Source organism: Haliaeetus albicilla, chromosome 6 (assembly GCF_947461875.1).
Source record: "Haliaeetus albicilla chromosome 6, bHalAlb1.1, whole genome shotgun sequence".
NCBI classification, from domain to species: domain Eukaryota; kingdom Metazoa; phylum Chordata; class Aves; order Accipitriformes; family Accipitridae; genus Haliaeetus; species Haliaeetus albicilla.
Genome location: NC_091488.1, coordinates 6,515,400 through 6,537,146, shown reverse-complemented (window position 1 = coordinate 6,537,146; position 21,747 = coordinate 6,515,400). Strand labels below are relative to the sequence as shown.

Here is a 21,747-nt window from a genome sequence, read left to right as displayed (position 1 = left end):
CCTGCCCCCCCCTTCCCAGTTCCTAAACTAGATGGGACGTCCCATGGTATGGAATACACTGTTGGCCAGTTTGGGTCAGGTGCCCTGGCTGGGCATGAGAAGCTGAAAAATCCTTGACTCTAGTCTAAACATTACTGAGCAACAACTGCAAACATCAGTGTTATCAACATTCTTCACATACTGAACTCAAAACACAGCACTGTACCAGCTACTAGGAAGACAGTTAACTACATCCCAGCTGAAACCAGGACAGTGAGACTCCTGCTTCCAAAATGCCCTCCACTCCTGCACTTGCAGAGCATTGCTAACTCTGTTTTTTTTTTTCTGGGATGCCTTCTCTCAGATACCCACTAATCAGGAAATAATAGTCGCCTTCTCCCTGGCTGTAGGCTTACAGAGGAATGTATTTATTGTTGTATGGCTGAAAGAGAGGATTGAACCTGGGGGGAGCAATCTGTGTTATATGGTCTGATCTATGAGTGCTCTGCCTCCTCTTCCCTGATCAACTGTTAGGTCAAAAAATGTTAAGAAGTCTGAATTCCAGGGATTGCTCTAACAGTTTAGTGTACTTCACAGTCCTTGAAAATTGCTTTATAGTCTAGCTCTCTGAAGCAAATGGTAATCATAGGCATGAAAGTCAGAAAAAGGAGGATTCTTATAAATATATTGGCTCAAAGGCTATGCCCATGAAGGAATTAAAACTCTGAAATGTGTTAGGGTAAGGAATTTATGCCTTGAAAACAGAGTAGTCTGTGAATTCCTTTCCTATTGCCTATAGCCACATTATATTTTATTTTTTGATTTTCAAATAAATGTAAGATGTTTTACAGAAGAGGTTTAAAATGCGTGACCTTATCTTCAGCAAGGGCTTGTTCTTCATACCTAAGTGAATTAATCTACTTGAAAAAGCAGCAGAAAAATTGATATGGTGAAATTTTAACGTAGTTTGTAATACAGTCAAGGTTTCCATTGTGACAAGACTTACGTGGTTAACAATGTTATTTTTCAGTCTGTGACTATGATACTATATACGTACTAATCACTAGAACACACTCTGCTGAAGTATTGAGGACACAATCCAGGACTTTGGTTTCCCATGTTCTTCCATTGGTTTGAAGCTAGTTATAGACACCTAAACAGTGTGTCGGGCAGGATCTGGTCCTGGATACCTTGGTTTTTTTCAGGGGAGTGGGATGAGAGGTTCTTTCAAGTTTTATTTAAAAAACACAACACAGAACCCAGTAACGTAAAACAGGGGTTAACTACTAGGAGTAAAAAATGTACATTTGGATGTTAATGCACTAACATAAAGCTGGAGATAGGTAACAAAAATTATGAAAAGAAATTGAATATTGCGTTCTCTGTGGCTTGAAGTTTCAGTACCAACACTTCCTCAGCTGCTCCTCTTTCCATCTTTGTCACCTGTCCTCTTGCTGCATCTCAGCAAAGGAAGGAGCAAATAGGTCTGGCTGCTCAGTTCCCTGGGGCCTGACAGGACCTGGGCTGGTTTTGGTTTTGTTAACAAACTACAGCCAAGTAGGGATTCCATCTTTCACGGGAAGTGAGAAGGAAAAAAAAAAAAGAAAAAAAAGAGAAAGAAGACACTAAACCCCACCAAGGGGATGTTACTAAGGTGTTACAGTACCTTACAGTACCTCAGATTTTTTATTTTTTTATTTTGTGTGATGTAGGTTAAGTGTACAGTGAATATGCTGTAAACCATGGTCTGAAGAGTGAATATGTCTAGACTTCCCGTTGCACTTCTCCGAGTGCTTTGTGGAGGGAGAGAACAATTGATGAGATCTCTTATATGAAGCCTGGGAAATTGTGGGAGGGTCAGAGAGATGCGAAGAGTTGTAGAAATTTCGCAAGGTTAGGAATTATTCAAATATCTGTTTGTGCAGATTTGAGAGAAGTTTCTTCACTTCAGTGCCAAGCTGAAGATAGTATGTGTTTGTTTAAAGAAAACCTGTCATTTTTAATATTTTTATAACTTTTGCAATGTTCAAATATTTTAATATGTTAATATGAAGTACAAATCTAATCCAGTGGCTGTTTAAAATTTGCAGGTTACTGGAATGTATATGTGCTATACTGTTATCTGTAAGTCAGCTACATCAATTCAACAAATGCTTTCTCAAGCCAAATTTTCAGTCTGAAATATTGTATCAAGTTAGGACTTGTGAGTGAGTAACAGTAAGCTATTTTTGTGAAAAGAATGGAAATCTGCCCATTATGCTTATGTTAGCATATATATGCTAAAGTAACAAATCAGTTAGAATTGACAGCAATACGAATATAAAAGTCTCATAGTTGGTTAGTTGTGCAAGTTAAGTTGGTGGGACTCCAAACACACAGCATTTTCTTAGTTTGGAACACATTTTCTAACACACTTGCTTTATTTATAGGCATTTCAAGAAGATTTGGAACAGGAACAAGTCAAGGTCAATTCTCTAACCCATATGGTAGTGGTGGTGGATGAGAACAGTGGAGACAGAGCTACTGCTGCACTGGAAGAGCAGCTTCAGGTAACGACTACACTTCTGTCAGGGAAAAAGCTATCAGTACTATTAAGTGTTAATAAGGTTGAAGAGGAACTACTAGTAGCATTGGGTGTACCTCAGGAGATATTTCTGAGGATGATCTTAAATATTTCTGTAGGACGTGACTTTTGCATAGATGGTTAAATGCATGTATTTTGGAGAAAAAACAAATATCTGAGAGCAACTTTCTTTTTATTTTGTGATTCCTTGAGTATCAACCTGTTTTGTCTATCCAAGGACAAGTGTTTGTCTTTTATTTCTTAATTGTATTTCATTACTCCTGACAGAAGCAATATGATTCTCTGTTGTAGTTAAGGAAAAGGATATTACATGTAAGAATCTACACAATTCAGCAGAGTGTGAGTTATCGAGAATGGGAGATTTTTCTTCTGATTGGAAACTTTTGGTATATGTGGTATATTTTGGTGTTATAGTAACGTGAAGTGTCATTATCCACTGGCAAGTGCTTAAAGGCACATTCATTTTAATGAATTTAATTCATTTTAATTTTAATTAAATGCCCAATATGTGTGTCTTTTAATGGCAATGCTGGTCCCACAAAATTGAAACAGGACTTTTTAAAAAATAAGCAAAACCAAATACTGAATGTGTGCAGGATCATATTTTTGTAGACAAATAATCATTATCAAGAAATATTAAGAACATGCCATTTTTTCTAAAACACTTTTTGGGGAAGAGTCATAATTTTTTTCCAATTAGTTTCTTGTGGACACGTTTCCTAGGAAATGAAGGGAATCATCTCAGTCTGCTCTTAGTTTAATTTCTCTGTTTCAGTGTATATCCTCTTCAGTATACATGGTTTTTACAATGGTTTATCATTTAGGATTCTTATGACAAGGCTTTCTAGAATTGGGAGAAGTTAGCAGCAACATCCTTGCAATCCAAACCTGTTCTAAACTTCATTTTGACCCAAAGCCTAAACTATCAACAGACAAACCCTTCCATATACTCTATTTTCTAAATACAATTACTTGAGTATCCTAAAAGAATGACACATTGGAGATACATTTGTGATAAAGATAGCAGCCAAGATGTTCTAAAAATTTGTCAAATATTAGTTTTTATTGTAAGAAAATTTAGTATTTCCCTTGCATCTTTAAAAACTTGCTCTTACTGTATTATTTATATTGCAATGCTCTTATTGTAACTTCTGAATGAACTTAAATGGCTAATTAGCATTGAGATACACTGAAGAAGGATACTCCTGTGTTGATGGTCAGATCTCCAGGGTCACTGCTCAAGAAGTATGGCAGTACTACAATGAAGACTCCTTCTATTTTTCTCTTTCAGAAAGGAGAAAGTATTTTTCTTTCATTTTGCTTCATTACCCAAGAAAATAAAAAGGTTTCTGGTTTTTGAATCATTAAAGCCCAAGGTTTCGCTAAAGAAGCTATCAATACATTCAGCTGGAAGGTATTGCTGTAGCACAGACAGATATCTGTGTGCTATCTTGAATCTAGCTAATTTGGGTACCAATACCAGTAAAACAGTAATCAGTTTGGAGCTTAGAGTAGGTAGTGCATGTTTCGCTGAGATGCTGAGCACTTCCACTGCAAAAATAAATCTCAGTTTACTGCAACTTTTTAGACACACAGGGAGCACAACCCAGCCAAAGTAACAATGCAGCCTCTACTGATCTGTCAATTATTAACTCCTTTTAAATTCATCTTAAGTGTCAGAACTGTGGTGTACCTGCTCAGGACAGTCTTAACCTTCCAGAATTTCTTGCCAGCTCCTTGTATTCTGTTCAGTGGAATAAAACAGTTCCCTTGCAAGCACATGGTTCCAGAAGCTAGACTAAACTAGGAAAATATCTTGAATGGAAGTGGAAGAAAAATGAAATATAATAATAAAAAATAAATTATAAAATTAAAATAAATTAAATTAAAAAATGAATGGAAAGAGGTTCAACCAGGATAATATTCTATGGCGATAAAGAGTAGGTTCTTGCAAAGAGGCCTATGTTAAAGTATGACAAAAAATGGGAAAATTATTAATGGCATTTGATATTTACTGCACTTCACGAATTTGAAGTTCTACAACTGAGATTTTTTAATATTGCGAAAAACAAATGAAAGGTTGGTGCATTATTGGACATTTAATCTGATTGCACATCTTCAGAAAGATATCTGGACAGTTAAGAGCACATCAGGTGATACAGCTGCATCCCCCTATTGTTACACTGGCTGCAAAGGTACCATTTGTATCCTGTGCAACTTCTGTGGCTGACCCATATTAGAATCCAACCTGAAATAGAACTCAGACATTACTGCAATACATTTACCCCATTAAAGAAACATAAAGAATGATGAGTGTAAATGGAACACAATGGAAATACACCATTTGTAATAGTGGAGAAGGCACCTGGTGTTGGGATAAAGTGTGCCCAATTATTACTGCCGTTGAGAAAGTACATTCCTTGAAAGATTCCAGTAAGGCAATTCCGGGGGCACCATACCCTGCAGCACAGGCATGCTCCGAGCAGAGCACGGGGCGGCGTGGAACACCCCAGGTGCTGTTCAGTTCCCTCCTTAAATCACACCGCCTGTGTTTTTCAGAGAACCGAATTACCAGAGTCCACCTACTATCCTAGCAAAACGTTGCATCTCCTTTTTTGAGTGTACAGAAAGATTGTTTGGCTTTTTAGTTTTTTCAGTTTTTTTCAGGTCACTTGTAAGCTGAATATAAGCACGGGAGATCTGATGTGTTGGCAGGCACAACCATTAGAGCGTTTGACAAAAAGCACAATGGAGCAAAGTTCAAAGCTTGATTACGTATCTGCCAGTCTGACTTTTAAAAGTAGAACAAAACAAGAGCATGTACTGTCAGACAAAAGAGCTTAATAAGACTGCCTGAGTGAGATACTGGTCAGGATCAGATTTGGAAGAAAGTGAACAGTTATTGCTGTGTAATAGTCAAGGCTGCATTTTCCAAGCAGGTGCAATTCAGTTATGCCTTTCTTCTTGAAAATCTTTTTGACGTGGTGATTCCTGAAATATTCTCATATATATAAATACATAATGCATATATTTATGCATGCATGTGTATAAAACAACTTTAAAAGCCATAAAAAGGTCATTTACAGAATCTAAGTCTCAACAGGATGACAAGAATCTGTACTGTCTTCAAATGAACATTATAGAAGCTCTTAAGATTTATTGCATATGCCCAAAAAAATCTATTTAAAAGGCAGTTAATGGCATAGAAGCAGAAAGCGTCCCCTGAAACAAACTATTCATAGAAAAGTTAAGCTTGTTTCTCTTACAAACAGCTGTTGCCCTAATGTAGTCTGAGAGATTACAGCTATCCTAGGTGAGTGTGAATATTAAAACTGCTTTTACATAACTTTGGTTACTTGACATATCAATGTGTGACGTGTTGTGAGGCTCTGTTTATGCTGCTCGTGAGAACTCACTGTTTAGACTTACGACTTCTAGACCCCCATTAGGGTCAATCCAGAGACTTAACAAAAAGCAGCTGCTGAGTAAGGCTCAAATCTTTAGTGCTGCAAAATCAGAAGACTATACTAGCAAATCTGTTGCTGTAGCCTGACTCATTTCATTTCTCAGCGAAAACGTGGGAAATTATCTTCAGCCCAGAGAAATGGGTGAATAACAAAGAGAAGCCATGAATGCAGGGAGTTTTTTCTCTAATTATACCCATCAGACAATAGGTCCCTTAAGGACTCTTGTGGGCCAGCTCAAATTAGAGCCCTCCCCAGGCTTCAGGGGTCCGGATCTGTGCTGGAAAGAGAAGTGCATTAAATGTATCAAATGCTTCTTGATGGCTTTTTCCCCTGCTGAGGGAAAGGAGCTGAGAGTGTAATTTACACAATTATATATTCGTGTTATTCAGTGTACTGTCCTTTGATTGAAGATGATGTATGGGTAGTTCTTGTAAGAATATGTCAAAATAAGTGAGGAATGTTAAAGAATGGAATGGACTAGACTTTTTCAGTTGGAAGGGACCTACAAGGATCATCTAGTCCAACTGCCTGACCACTTCAGGGCCGACCGAAAGTTAAAGCATGTTATTAAGGGCATTGTCCAAATGCCTCTTAACCACTGACAGGCTTGGGGCATCGACCACCTCTCTAGGAAGCCTGTTCCAGTATTTCAGCACCCTCTCAGTAAAGAAATGCTTCCTAATGTCCAGTCTAAACCTCCCCTGGTGCAGCTTTGACCATTCCCACGTGTCCCTGATCCCACTGGATCCCAGGGAGAAGAGCTCAGCACCTCCCTCTCCGCATCCCCTCCTGAAGAAGCTGTAGAGAGCAATGAGGTCAGCCCTCAGCCTCCTTGTCTCCAGAGTAGACAAGCCCAAAGTCCTTAGCTGTCCCTCACAGGACATGCCTTCCAGCCCTGTCACCACCTTTGTTGCCCTCCTCTGGATGCTTTCAAGGACCTTCACATCCTTCTTAAATGGTGGGGCCCAGAACTGCAGACAGTATTCAAGGTGAGGCCGCACCAACGCTGGACACAGCGGGATCATCCCCTCTTTTGACGGGCTGGCCGTGCTGTGTGTGATGCCCCCAGGAGGGGGTTTGCCCTCTGGGCTGCCAGGGCACACGGCGGGCTCGTACTGAGCCTGCTGTCGGCCAGCCCCCCCAGGTCCCGTTCTGCAGGGCTGCTCGCCAGCCACTCCTCTCCCCATTTATGCTTGTGCCCAGTGTTACTCCATCCCAGCTGCAGAATCCGCCATTTGGATGTGTTAAATTTCATCCCATTAATCATAGCCCAGTGCTCCAACCTACCTAGATCCCTCTGCAAGGCCTCCTGTCCCTCAAGAGAGGCAATGGCACCTCCCAGTTTGGTATAATCAGCAAACTTGCTAATGGTGCATTCAAATCCTGCATCCAGGTGGTTGATAAATACATTGAACAGAACTGGCCCTAGAATTGAACCCTGAGGAGCACCGCTGGTGACCAGTTGCCAGCCAGATGCAGCCCCATTCACTACAACCCTTTGAGCTCTGCCCTTCAGCCAGTTCTTCACCCAGCGCACCGTGAACCCGCTCATCCCACACTTGGACAACTTGTCCAGAAGGATGCTGCAGGTAAATATCTCCCTCAAGAGCTTAAAGTTTACTCTCCTGAAGTCCAGGGTAGCAACTCTGCTGTCCTTTTTTCTCCTTAGGCTGAAAATTTTAAACTCGTGATCACTGTGGCCAACACAGCCGCCTACCATCACATCCCTCATGAGTCCTTCTTTGTTCACAAAGAGCAAGTCTAGGGAGGGCATCTTTCCTGGTTGGCTCACTGAGTACCTGTGACAAGAAGTTACCTCCTACAAACTTCAAGAGTTTCCAAGACCTGCTTGTCCCAGCAGTATGGTATTCCCAGTTGATGTCTGGGAAGGTGAAATCTCCCATAAGGACAAGGGCTACCAATCCAGAAATTTCTCTTAATTGCCTATAGAATAACACATCAGTGCTTACATCCTGGCTGGGTAATCGGTAGTAGACACCCACTACAATGTCTCCTTTGTGTTCCAGCCCCCTAATCCTTACCCAGAGGCTCTCGACCACATCATCACTAACTGTAAGGACTGTGCGATCAAACCTCTCTTTTACGTATAGTGTGACACCTCCACCTCACCTGCCCTGCCTATCCCTCCTGAACAGCCTGTAGTCTTCCATCCCAGAACTCCAACCATGGGACTCATTCCACCAAGTCCCACTAATACCAATGATATCATAGCCTTGGGACCTGACCAGTGCTTCCAGTTCATCCTGTTTGTTTCTCGTACCGTGTGCGTTGGTGTACAAGCATTTCAGAACTACACACGTTGCTTATTGCTACATGGGAGAAATTCTATGACTGTGCTAAGTATTTCTTTTTTTAAAAAAATTGATTTTGCATATAGACAAAAACATATTTCCACTATTTCTCATTACTTTAAAGAGTGGATAGCCTTATTGGAAAATAATAACCTTAATAGAAAAGCATCTTGCAAAAAACCTCTCCTATTAGCTGCAGACTTGAGGCATATTATTTCACTTCTTACCCATTCACTCCAGTGTTCCCAAGAGTTGTGTTGGTTTTATTCATTTTCTCCTGTTCTCATGTTTCCCTACTTTGACTTTTTTGCAGACTAGGAATATTTTATCTTCTGCTTTTTGTAGTCTTTGAAAGAATATTCTTTCAGAGTCCTCTCAATACAAAAAAAGTTTCTTTTACATGCAGATTTCTCTGAAAATTCCAGCTAGTGGTGTAAAAAGAGGCATTTCAAGGGAACAGGAAGGTATTTTACTTTTTAGTCTGGATTCAGTCGGTTTCTCTGGAGATTTGTTTTCCAAGGTGTTGGGAACAAAACCCTTGGTGCGGTCTGGGTTTCTGGGCATCACACAGGCTATTTACAGCATCGACTTGCTATTTGATGTGAATAAGGAGGTAAAGTTAAGCACCATATGATTTAGTAGTTAATATCTACTTTCTAAATAGACAGTCCTGACATGATATTTCTGACTTGAAACTTTGTGTCTTAAACCTATTCAACCAAACAGTATATCTTGGTGTCATTGTTGTTACGATCTCTCAGGAGAGCTAACAGGTTTAAGGCAGGTCACAATTGTCAACCCTTTTATCAGTACAGTTACTTAGTCATTTTACTTTATTAAAATAAAATGTCTTGTCAAACTATCGAGACAAAAAAAAGGTAGGTTTTGTGGCTCTTCATAATCATATGCTGAAAATAGTATTTTGTATTGACTCAGCAAAACTTTTTAGTGTGCAAATCAATGCGTTCCTTAGAGTAAATGCAGAACCAGGTATTTGATCTTGCACTCTTGAGTTTTTGTTGTTTTCTAGAGGACCAAACAAAAAATCTTTTTCAAGGTATATCATAGTGATAAAGGCAAGTTGATGAATATGTTACTGCAGACATTGAGAGCAAACTGTATTTCTTTGTGAGGATTGTTAAGAAAAGTCAGCTGCCTGAATGCGAGTTATTTAAAAATTACTCAGGTATGAGGATCTGTATAAAATATTTTTTATCAATAAAAGATTTACTGCTTTATTTATAAAACATCAGAAGAATACAATATAATAGAAGTCTGATATAAAAAGTAGCATAGACATAAATATAGGGAACTGAATTTGAGGCTTAGTCTATGATTAGCATAACTTACATTTAAGCAATCAAATACAATATGCTGACACATATGGAGAAATTAAGTAACTGAGAACGTATGTGACAATACACATAGGTGAGTACCTGTTGCTATTGCTGTCATAGACATCAAGGAAAATGATGGTTGTATACCAATGACCAGGATATTCATTATGGGTCATTACTTGATTTATGGGCAGTTATGTATGGTATGTATTCATATAGAACTGTGCTGAATTGCAGTTAGTGGTAGAAAAGGAGACGTGTAAGTGTAGATTTAATGATCCTAGGACTGAGTCTATAGCTCAAACCAGGCTGAATTTTGTAGATATTCCTGCTTCAAGTATCTAATATGGTGCTGTATTGTATGGAGTGGTATACCTGAAATTAAGTTTGGTTTGCTTCATATTCTAATAGAGAATATTTAAGGTGTTTTCCTTGAAAAGAGTTTAGAAAAAGAAATTTAACCAGTATTTGGGAAGTGATCTCATCTGTTGAAATATGATTTTTCAGTTTAATCTCAGTATATTAGCCATCCCATGTAATTAATTGATTATTGGTTATTTAATAATTATTATTATTAAATTAGTAATAAGTATTTTGTTATTTGTTTATGTAGTTTAGTGTATGTTTCCACCAACTCCAAGTTTTCCTCTGCATCCATGCATGTATATATAAGCATATATCCATTATATAAGTCCCTTTGCAAGGTGGAGATGTAAGAGCTTGCATAACTCATGGTGTTGCACACTTTAAGAATGAAATTTTCTTCAGAAAAATGTGGAGTCTACGAAAGTCCATTCATTCTTTTTTAGGGGTCCTGTTTGAACAAAATATTTTTCTTGTCAAAGACCTTGTATTTGGCTTGTATGAGAATTCAAAATTTCGGGCAGGTATGAACTATTGGTTAGATTTGTGCAGTGTAATTTATTCTGATCTACACCTGCATTACCAGTGGAGAGACGTCTGGTCATGAAAAGATTTTTTCTGAAAACATTAATCTAAGTCAGAGGTGCCAAAACCTTTGCTGCTTAACTTTGGGATGACTTATGAATCCTTCAGTAAAAACTGTACATATATTTTTAAAATGCAGTACGTAATTAGTATCCATAAACTTCAGCGTAAATCAAGCACCAAAACAACCAAATGTGATTCACCTCACCATCTGTATATATAGAATTTTAGAAATTAAGAGATTTTTCTCCTACTACAGTGGGAAGAAAGGGCATATAGGGAAGATTAAGTACTTAGGCTTAGACCTTGTTAAAGACTAACAACAAGACACTTGTTATGACTTCATTGAATCATGTATAGTGTTTTTGAGTAGTTAACTAATGATAATTATCCTGAACTGTGGGAATTATTAGGAAAGATGAAGTCTTAGATCAGGGTTCAGATTAGAAGCATCTGAGCTATCAGGAAGGATATGCTTATGATTTTTGAACTAGTAATTAGCAAGCAAAGCAGTCAAGGTAAAAAAAAAATGTTCAATTGAATATAAAAAACAAAATGAGTGCTAGATACTGCAGATCTGCTAGGTTGTTTTCTGGGCTTGGAGAAAAAGGAGGATGGATGTGTTGAGACTGTCTTGAGCTAAACTGGAAATGTAATCAGATTCAGGACAAATGAAACTAAATATAATTCATCATTTTGTTATATTAAGATTTTTAGTTTTTCAAGTGAAGTGAGTCAAAATATAATTTTTGCAGAAAAAGCATTACTGAGTACACATTATGGGATATACAGTATTTAGCCTGTGAGGATAATAAATGCTATTTATGAAATTGTGACTTTTTTTTATAAAAGGAAAAAAGTAATTTAAAAAAAAAAAAAGAAAATTTGGATTAGCTGGCTGTAAATAATTTTCTGCACGGTTCTGTGTCACACAATTTGGCAATTATATCTAATGATTGGGTAAAATGAATGGGTAGAATATGTTGTACTCTATTTCCTAATAAGTTGAGGACATAAATGTTTCACTAGCAAGTATTTGTTTCTGCTAATATTGAAATTAGCTTTCTGAAATATTCACATTCAAAACCTGAACTTTTTTGTGTTTGAATTGGTGATCTTTGATCACATTATGTTTTATGGCGAGCAAACACTAACACCAAACTTGATTTTAATGTGAAAAGAAATCACATTCTTAGATTTGCAAAATTGCTTGGGTTTTGTCTAGATCTAATTAAGAAAGAAAGCAAACACCCATTACATAATTCCAAATAAATACCAAAACCATGATCCTAAAATTAAGCCTAAAAAAGGCAAACAAAACAATTTCCTCAAAACCTACTTTGTATTTATGCAGTAAGTGACTGAAAAGGAATACTGCTCTCTATTACTGTGTAACATATTTGAGCTGTTTAAGAATTGACATGTTTTTAAATTAGTGTTATTATGCTAGTTGATTAGAGATAGTCTTCATTTTTTTAAATTGAGCCAGTATCTAATATGATATAACTCAGTGGCATGACGGCTGCCGGTTTACTCTGCAAGATTTGTTATGGTTTTACCATTCACTAAATGAAAAACATGGTATCTGCTGACTTTTTACTTTGATGTAAAATTGGTAAAGCCACACATTCAAATGGCATCCTGAAATTTTACCTTTCATTTCCTAGGCAGTGCGAAATAAAGTTCTTTTATTCTTGATAGAAAATACAGTTTGAATTTTAATCCCTTGGTTTTAAAAATCCACCATTTGGATGCTACATTTTTGCTAAAATTAAATTATAATCTCTATGAAAAATATGTAAATATGAAAAATACAGAATCATAGGATATCTTAAATTATAAGGGACCCATAAGAATAATTGAGTGAATAAATAAATATGAAAAAGGAAGAAACTATTTATCCCTTTTGTCAAGACATGCTTTTGAAGTAGATGAAAAAATAAGAACGCATTAGTATAGAATGTCTTGCAGACTTTATAAGGTTTTTTATTTGGCAGCAGCTGAATAATTTGCATATGATGCCCAGGGATAATTAAATCATTGTAAATTGTTGCAATAAAAGTTTCGTAGCGTGTCACACCATCACAGCAGTATTAAGTCTTATCCTCTGTCTTAGGCATTTTTCAATGAAGGCTAATAGGAAATTAAAAGAAAGTAATAACGCTTGATTTCAACTAAAATAAGGGAGAGGAACAAGGTAGTGTTTTGTGTAATTTTAAAATGTATATGGTAGCATATGCTGTAAATACCTGGGAAACCTCAGTGGGATTTGTGCTGGTGTGTTAGCTAATAAGGTGGTTTGGTTTTTTTTTCCTCTGCAGTGTTTTAAAAGAGGTAAGAACTTAGAGCAACTGCACTAACAGGGAAACTTAAGAATCAGATACTTCTTTGCTTTGATCACATGTTTGGGCCACCATAATCATGTTTCAAGCAAGTAGTTATGTTTTAGGCATTGTAAAGTTTTGAAACTGAGGGGTTTTTTGAGAGCACAGTACCAGAGACTTAATAGAAGACTGTGTCTTTAGATTAAAATTCTCTGCTTTTGGCTCTACTGCTTTTCCTATTCTCTCCATTTTGATGCTATTTCAGTTGGTGATAAGATCCATTTCAGTATGATGTGCAACACATTTTAAGGGCTTAAGACTGTAAAAAGTGAATTAGGAAAGTGTGTTTGCAAAAATTTGTACATTCCAATCCTTTTATTATTACTATTGTCATTTTATTAGTGTCATCATTATCGTTATTAGTTTCTTCTTTTCTGTTCTATTAAACCGGTCTTATCTCAACCCAGGAGTTTTACTTTTTTTTTCTGATTCTTTCCCCATCCCTCTGGGTGGGGGGGAAGTGAGTGAGTGGCTGCGTGGTGCTTGGTTGCTGGCTGGGGTTAAACCACAACACATAGGAAAATCAGATTGCCTTGTTTTAAAACAAATGTAAACAAATGCAAACCTCTGCTGTGTGTTTGTTTCTTTCTAGCGCTTTGGAAACCGATGGGCAGCCATTTGCAGATGGACAGAAGACCGATGGGTCCTTCTGCAAGATATTCTTCGTAAATGGCAGCACTTTGCAGAAGAACAGGTGAGTAGTTTTAGCAGTTATAAATTGGAATGTTCTTCAAAAAATTGCAGTAGGAAAGGCCTGACTGAAGCTTTTTCATTCTCTTCTCTCCAATTTTCTTTCAGTGCCTTTTTGATGCATGGCTTACTGAGAAAGAGGATGCTGTGAGCAAAATTCATACAACTGGCTTTAAAGATCAAAATGAAATGCTGAGCAGTCTACGCAAATTATCTGTATGTATTCTTCATTTTCCTATTTTATGTTCAACTTTCTTATTCGTGAGTCTGAGTACATGTGGCTTTATCCCACTCTCAGACAATATGGTTTAACAGAACAGCTGTTTCATACTTTGGGAATGGATGTTGTCTCATGTGGATGGAATAAGTTGGTCCATGGCCTTGCTGATAAAGGAACCAATAGGTACAGATGTTTTCCTTGGTTGTCTCTTCAGTCAAAAGTTTATGAACTGAAATAGCATTTGGGTGTCTTAAAAATATGTATACTTTTATACTGAAAACTTCTTTGTTGATACTATTGATGTATAGAGCGTGTGAGACTGAATATGTATATATATGTACAAAGACATATGCATATGAGTAAGTACTTATCATACAGCAAAACCTGTTATACATTCCTTGAACTTGAAAAATCTAAAGATTCAAAAGTTGTGAAATGCTGACATTAGTATTACTTTACAATGAGACTTCAACTGTATTTCAGGAATCTAGTAACATACATAGAATGCACCCTTTTCAACATGTCCTCTACCTCACTCTTCAGAAAATACTTCACTATGCGTTGTCTTTATGGAGGGAATGTAAGTCTGACTGGCCTAGAAAGGTGCTGTGCCTGTAGAGGTGGAAGACTTCACACAGCCTAGACTTGCAAATGGGTTTATAGCATTAGGACCTTTGTGAAAAAAGTGGTATGGTATGTGCTGGTTTTGTACATAACAATGATGGTTTATGTATTTAGAGGAAAGGAAACGTTCATGGCCATGCTTTTGTTAAAATAGGTAAATTATTATTTCTGTAAATAGGGACTACATTTCTAATTTTCTGTTTAAACAGCACTATTTTTTTTTCTTGTCAAATGGGGGGCAGCGGAAGTGTCCTAGGCGTTATTTCAAGACTTGGTTTTACAGTTTACGCACTAGAATTTTCAGGCATGAACAATTCTCAATTTGTTACTAACTATTTAGTTTTACAGTAGGCTCAATCTTAGATTTTTAAAAATTATCTTAGCAACCTTAGATTTTTAAAAATTATCTTAGAATTGATGTCCTTCTCATCCTTATTAAAAGTAGAAACATTTGAGCTTTTGGTCAATAAAAACACCATGATGTTTCTGAAGTTTAAGTCACTGTGACGTTTTTAAAATTTACTCTATTTTATCCTCACGTATACAAATGTATAAGGTTTTTTTAAAAAAATAAAATCCTTACAGCTTGATTGTTTAATTCATAGCTGCCTTGCAGCTGGTCCAGAACTAGTGGTAAATGTCCCTGTTGATTCATAGAAGGACTAAGTTGTTAATATTTGTTGATTTTTTTTTTTCCAAAACTCAAGACCCCAAAGTATGATTGCTAGCATAATCTTAAGATGCTCTGTAATTATTATGCTACCACACTCTTATCTGCTCCCCACCCTCCCGCCTCTTTTTTCCCCTCTGTAGCTTTATAGGGACTGATAAAAACATATCTTTAGAAGTACAGACTCAGATTTTGATTAAAGATTACTTAGGATTAACTCGACTTCTTTGTAAAAGAAAGGAACGGTTCATGTAGTCAGTTGTCCCAGTGTATACGCTTCTTGGAAATTCTGGTAATCTAACGTGCAAGCAATCTTGAAGTTGACTTCAAGCCAGGCTTTTATAAATGCATAATGAATTAGAGGCAACTCAGGATGTTTTAGAGTACCTTCGTGAAGAAAAATTTATGGAATAAATTCAGATTTATTCAGTAAATTATTACTTGTGGATTTTGGCAAGTTGCTGGAGGAAATAGGAACTGGGGATTGAAATGTTTATCACAAATTGTGAAGTAGCAGGCTTTTAATGGTTTGGAGGTGTTAAGGGTAAGACCAGTTTGGGTACCTTTCAGAATTGCTTGAAAATATGATCTTAAGAAGGGAAAACTTTCCTTTAGTAGTATTTTCATAGATTTGGTTAATGAAATAAATACACACTTTTATGAAGTTAGTTATGTTGCCAGCTTAAATTGTTAAGCATTCCTCTCGTGAAAGCATTGCGGTCTTTCATGAAACTGAATGTTTGAACACCAGAGTAAATAAAGTGATTCTTCCATCCCCCTGAACCTCAACAAGAATCATGTCATCCTTGACAGATCAGGCGGGGTTTATTAATAGCAACTTAATCTTTTTTGCACATGAATAACTTTGATGTTTTTAGAAACAGCTGATCCATAATGCAGTAGTTAAATGTTGATGGTATGCTAGAGAAATACTGCCTCTTTAGTCTCTTTGATTTGTAGCAGAAAAATATTTTCTACTTTTGGAATTCCTCTATCAGGTTTTAGACCTAGTAGCAGTCATCCCCAAATTCCAGTGAGTATGTGTTTTTACCTTCCCACAATGCCAAATTGTCAGCAGTTGTGTGGATGAAGATTTACTATTTCAGTCTTCTCTGAATCATGGGGACTTTGTATTAATGCATTACCCACATGAAAATTCTTGTCAGGGAGTATATTCTTCCACTCTTGGACTGGCATTTAGAAATAGAGAGAAATAAGATCATGGTATCCTGACCCTGACATGCAAATCACGCCTGTCTTTTGGCGTATGTTATTTTGGACATGGAGATGTGTTTGGATGTAGTAAAGGAGAAACTGTCACGAAAAATCACCTTTATAATTAGGCCAGCCCATTCCAGAATTGTAAAGGTGAGTCTGTGAGGCAATAAACATACATTCTTTTACTAATATAAAAATGTTTATATTCATAACAGTATGGTAGCTCAGTCCCTCAGTTGCCTAATCATTTCCAGCAGGAAATTACAGTATTAGTTTTCCCTGTTAGCTCTTAAGAATTTTAGGTTTGATATCATGATACGGCATAAGAGCTTCCAGCCTATTTTTCTTGTCTCTCTCATGTGCACAACTTAGCAAGATTAAGGTCATGTTCTTTAGACAGATTTCAGTCTCTTAAGCCTGAAGGAAATTTCTGAAGGTATTTTATTAAACCATTTAGCATTATGACTATTCATTTGAAATTCTACAACCCTCCTACAAGGTCCAAAGCCTTCTGAAGTGATATAGGTCTGTTGAGATGCTGTTCACAGTATGAAAAAAATGTTGACTCTTACATCACATTAATCATTACATCACATAGTAAAAATAGAAGGTAAAATAAGAAAGAGCAGCTGGTAGTTTTCATACATACTTGCAGTTCAGGATACTTCTGAAGAAATCAGGATTTAACTACTGCTTGCTGATGCAGAAATACATCAGTGTCTTCTCCACAGTAATTTTATCTCATGTTTTTCAAGTGGGGGGAAATACACTCTTAACTTTAGTTAAGACAGGATTTTTGATAGTAAGCACTATTACTGCTTAAAAGTAAGCTTTCATTTAACATTTGTTAAACTGATAATAGGTATGCATATATTTTCAGAGAGTAACAAAGATTTTGAGTAAGCAGAAAGATTGAGTCTGTTCCTGAACCAAAATCTCCAGACATGGATTTCTATTTTAGGATTGCTGGAAGATTTTTACAGCCCAAATTCTGATTATTTGACTTAGTATGAACAAGTATGGGTTTCCCCGAAATTTGATCCTTTCTAATGATTTGACTGCAGGCTCACCATTATTAACAAATATTAGTTCTCTGTAAATTCTTTCTCAGATGTGATTCTCCCAAACTGGGAGAAGGAGGTAAGTTAAAACATTTCAAATAAAACTATGTAAATTAAACTTTGATATTCAATTTGCTATAAGAATACTTGAATGCATGGAGGTTGGGATACACTCTGGGCAATGGAAGACAAAATGTTTTGAAATCCATCTAACAGAAGAGAGATTCGGGATGTCCCAAAGATTATGATGCTGTGGTGGGTTAGCCTTGGCTGGCCGCGAGGTGCCACTCTCTCACTCCCCTTCCTCAGCAAGGCAGGGGTGGAAAATGAGATGAAAAGTTCATTGGTCAAGTTGAGGACAGGGAGAGATCACTCACCAGTTACTGTCACAGGCAAAACAGATTTCACTTGAGGAAGATTAATTTAATTTATTGCCAACCAAATCAGAGTATAATGAGGAATAAGAACAATTAAAATGCCTTCCCCCCACCCCTCCCTTCCTCGCAGCCTCAATTTCACTCCTGACTTTTCTACCTCCTCCCCCTGAGTGGTGCAGGGAGAACGGGGAATGGGGGTTGCGGTTGGTTCATAACGCTTTGTCTCTGCTGCAACTTCTTCACACTGTTTCCCTGCTCCACTGTGGGGTTATTCCCATGGGAGACAGTCCTCCACGAACTTCTCCAGCGTGGGTCCCTTCCCCGGGCTGCAGTCCTTCAGGCACAGACCGCTCCGGCGTGGGTCCCCCGCGGGGTCACAAGTCCTGCCAGAAAACCTGCTCCAGCGTGGGCTCCTCTCTCCACGGGGCCACAGGTCCTGCCAGGACCCTGCTCCAGCGCGGGCTTCCCACAGGGTCACAGCCTCCTTCGGGCATCCCCCTGCTCCGGCGTGGTCTCCTTCACGGGCTGCAGGTGGAGATCTGCTCCCCTGTGGACCTCCCTGGGCTGCAGGGGGACAGCCTGCCTCACCATGGTCTTCCTCACAGGCTGCAGGGGAATCTCTGCTCCAGCGCCTGGAGCTCCTCCTCCTCCTTCTGCACTGACCTGGGGGTCTGCAGGGCTGGTGCTCTCACGTGTTCTCACTCCTCTCTTACAGCTGCTGCACAGCGTTTTTTACCCTTTCTTAATGATATTACACAGAGGCACCACTGGAGTCACTGGTGGGCTCAGCTTTGGGCAGCCGTGGGTTTGTTTTGGAGCTGTCTGAAACTGGTTCTGTCTGACATGGAGACAGCCCCTGGTGTCTTCTCACAGAAGCCACCTTTGCAGCCAACCTGCTGCCAAAATCTTGCCATGTAAGCCTGGTGCAGATGCTGTCCCTCTTCTCTCAGCTTTAACAGGCTCATTTTCATTGTCATTGAAATGAATGGGTAAAATACACTTGGTCAGTGTAGCAATTCACCTAGTTCTACCATTGTGTTTAAATTGATATCAAGTCAGTTAGATTTCTTCTTAATTTATATACTGTACCCATAATATCTACCTGTAGAGGAGTTTTGTTCAGATAAATGTGGGGTTTGCAGGAAATTTTTGTTTTAATAATCTCAAATGGCTTGTTTCAGAGGATCATTCAGTATTTGTATGTGAAAATTTATGTCCTTTGTCATTAACTGTCTTCAGGGATCTGCTTAGTCTAAAGGTCAGAAAAACTTTAGGCTTTACAACTCTGGGCATGTATTAATATTGACTTTTCTTTTTTTTTTCTGATGTTGATGAGTAGTTGCTCTAGCTCTAAAAATATTTCCTTAAAACAACTGTGGGTTTTTTTTTAATTTTCCACCTACCATTTATTGACTGTCATGATAATTGCCTCTGAATTCTTACACAAGGTGAAGGGTGACATAGAGCACGGACTAAGCTGGAGGATGTGATGCACTGAGAATGTAGAGCATAAGTGGACAGACTGAGGTGGAATTTTACTGTCATTTATGGCACGGGATTGATAGGTTGTTTTCATGTCCTGCGTGTAAGTTTTGCAGCCTGTGAAATGAAGGTGATGGTGTTCCTCTTTTTCATAAAACATGTTGAGATCTACTCCAAAGATATACAAGATCTAGGTCTATATATTTATATATATATGTATATATCCTTCTCTTTCTAGTGTTTCACTTACTGATTGTGTTCCATGTATCTGGGATTGATGCTGAACTCATTTGTGTATTATACAGCTGTTGTCAGCTGGGGAGGTTGGAAGTAAAACACTGCTGTCCAGAATTCACTAATCATGTTTTTTAGGGTACCATTTTTGATTATTTCGGTCAGTGTACCTGGTGGCTTTCACGTGAGCTTTTTCTGACACTTGTAGGCAAAAAAAAAAAAAGTCAAGTACGGCAACCCTTGAAATGTTAAGATGGTAAATTGGTTTACATCTAGTCTGCTCCTTCTGTTAGATCTGCTACTATGCAAACAGATACTTAAATATAAACTGTTAGCTACTATTTCTTAGTGACATGTGAATTTAAAGTTTTATATTAACTGTATCTAACATTAGTAATTATGATGTTTTAAACCACATCTGAATGGAAAGAGTACTGATTACAAAGACTACAAATCTTTCTTTTACTGAGCTGTGTTTTAGATTACAATTTTGGATGATAGGACTATAGGAAAGTATACGTAGACTAATTTCTGTTGCCCAAATATTTAATTATCCCTTTCATGTCTTCGGGATTAGATTGCAATCCTTGACTGCATACAGAATTCAAAATTTTGCCATGGTTAGCACAGATTAGGATGTAGAGAATGAATGCTTAAGGTATAAAAATCAATGGAGTAATCCAGTAAAGGCATTAAAAAATAAACCCAGGTGAGAACTGGAGCTATGGATGACTCTTGGATCTGCGAAGAGCCTACTTCATAGAGTGGTTTGCATGTGTAGATCTTAAGAGTTTCAAGATCCCTTGGCAGTTTACTGCAGCAGAGATGTGAAGGCTGACGATTTCTCTTTTTCCATTCGCGTCCATGGGTTCCAGCTGTGTGGCAGCTTGCAGAGCACAGGGGTTGGACACGGGAATTTCCAGGCTCCCAGCTGCAGGGCCCTTTCCTCGGCACGCTCAGCAGTGCTCCTGGGGTTCCCAAGGCTTCCCCATCCCATGGGAGGCTACTGCCATGTAACCAGAGCCTGCCGAGATCCGAGGAAGAAGAGGAATGTATGATTCTTCAATACTGCCAAAACCAAACTTATTTACTTTGAGCTTTCTTTTTTTTTCATCCTGGTTTGGGGTCAAATATTATTTTTCTAGAAAACAGGTTTTTCCCCATGACTTTTAATATGCAATATATGACAAAGTACAACAAAACTTTAAAGAAGCGTTGTTTGAAATGTTGGTATAGTTGTTAACATTAGTGCAGTTTTAAGGTTATTAATGTCACACAGCTGTTAGCTTTTTGATTTATGTCACCACCTGAGGCATACTGTGCTGTCTGGAGTTGCTCCACCTGTCATGTTACATTGCTTTGTGAAGTGCAATGTGTCCATTCCACTATGTCAGCTCTGCCAGCAATTTTTACAGTAACAACAGCATGGAAGTATAGGAGTTTGGATGAAATACCCATACCCATTTTCGGTTCTTTATGATGCTCTCTTTAGGATTTTTTTTTTCTAAGTTTGGTGTGTTTGTTCTGGGTTTTGTTTTTGGGTTGGTTTTTTTCATGTATGAATTACTGTTCTTCCTGCCATTACTTTGTTTAACAGATCCTAAAAGGAGATCTAGAAATGAAAAGGCAAATGATGGGTAAGCTGAAGTCGCTCAGCCAAGACCTCCTTGTAGCTGTGAAAAATAAAGCAGTGGCTCAGAAGCTGGAAAGTCGTCTTGAAAATTTTGCCCAGCGCTGGGATAGCCTTGTGCAGAAGGTGGAGAGCAATTCTAACCAGGTTTGTTAAAACCACCATTTTTCAGTTGGTGACAGTCAAATCCTTTGCCAGTGAAATGCTTGAAGTAGTTTTGGTGCAGTTTGTCATATTGTTTTAAATTTTTTCCCTGCATGATTCCTTAAGACATATTTTCTTTTTAGGACAGCATAACACAACTGTAATATAACTGTCTAGAATTTTATTTATCTGTTTAGTTTTTGATCTCTCTTTATAGTGTTGATTACTGTCTTGGGTTGTTAACTATGTTTTCAGGGATGATACAATCCATAATGAAAATACTCTTTCCAGTTAATTTATTTTTAAGCTATAATAGTTGGTCACTTCAAATGTACTGTTTTTATGGCTCTGTGGAATAGCACTTAGTCTGAAATTAGTGTAAGAAC

The 21,747-nt window shown here is 37.8% G+C and overlaps 1 protein-coding gene across 15 annotated transcripts in view; it reads left to right on the top strand.

Annotated features, from left to right (window-relative positions):
- Window positions 1-21,747, top strand: part of DMD (dystrophin) — a 1,308,223-nt gene that overhangs the window by 503,802 nt on the left and 782,674 nt on the right. For all 15 annotated transcript variants that reach the window (XM_069784897.1, XM_069784898.1, XM_069784912.1 and 12 more), the window contains 4 exons: window positions 2,409-2,528; window positions 13,604-13,705; window positions 13,810-13,917; window positions 21,185-21,364. In XM_069784897.1, coding sequence (XP_069640998.1) covers window positions 2,409-2,528; window positions 13,604-13,705; window positions 13,810-13,917; window positions 21,185-21,364 — 510 coding nt within the window. The remainder of the gene's footprint in view (window positions 1-2,408; window positions 2,529-13,603; window positions 13,706-13,809; window positions 13,918-21,184; window positions 21,365-21,747) is intronic.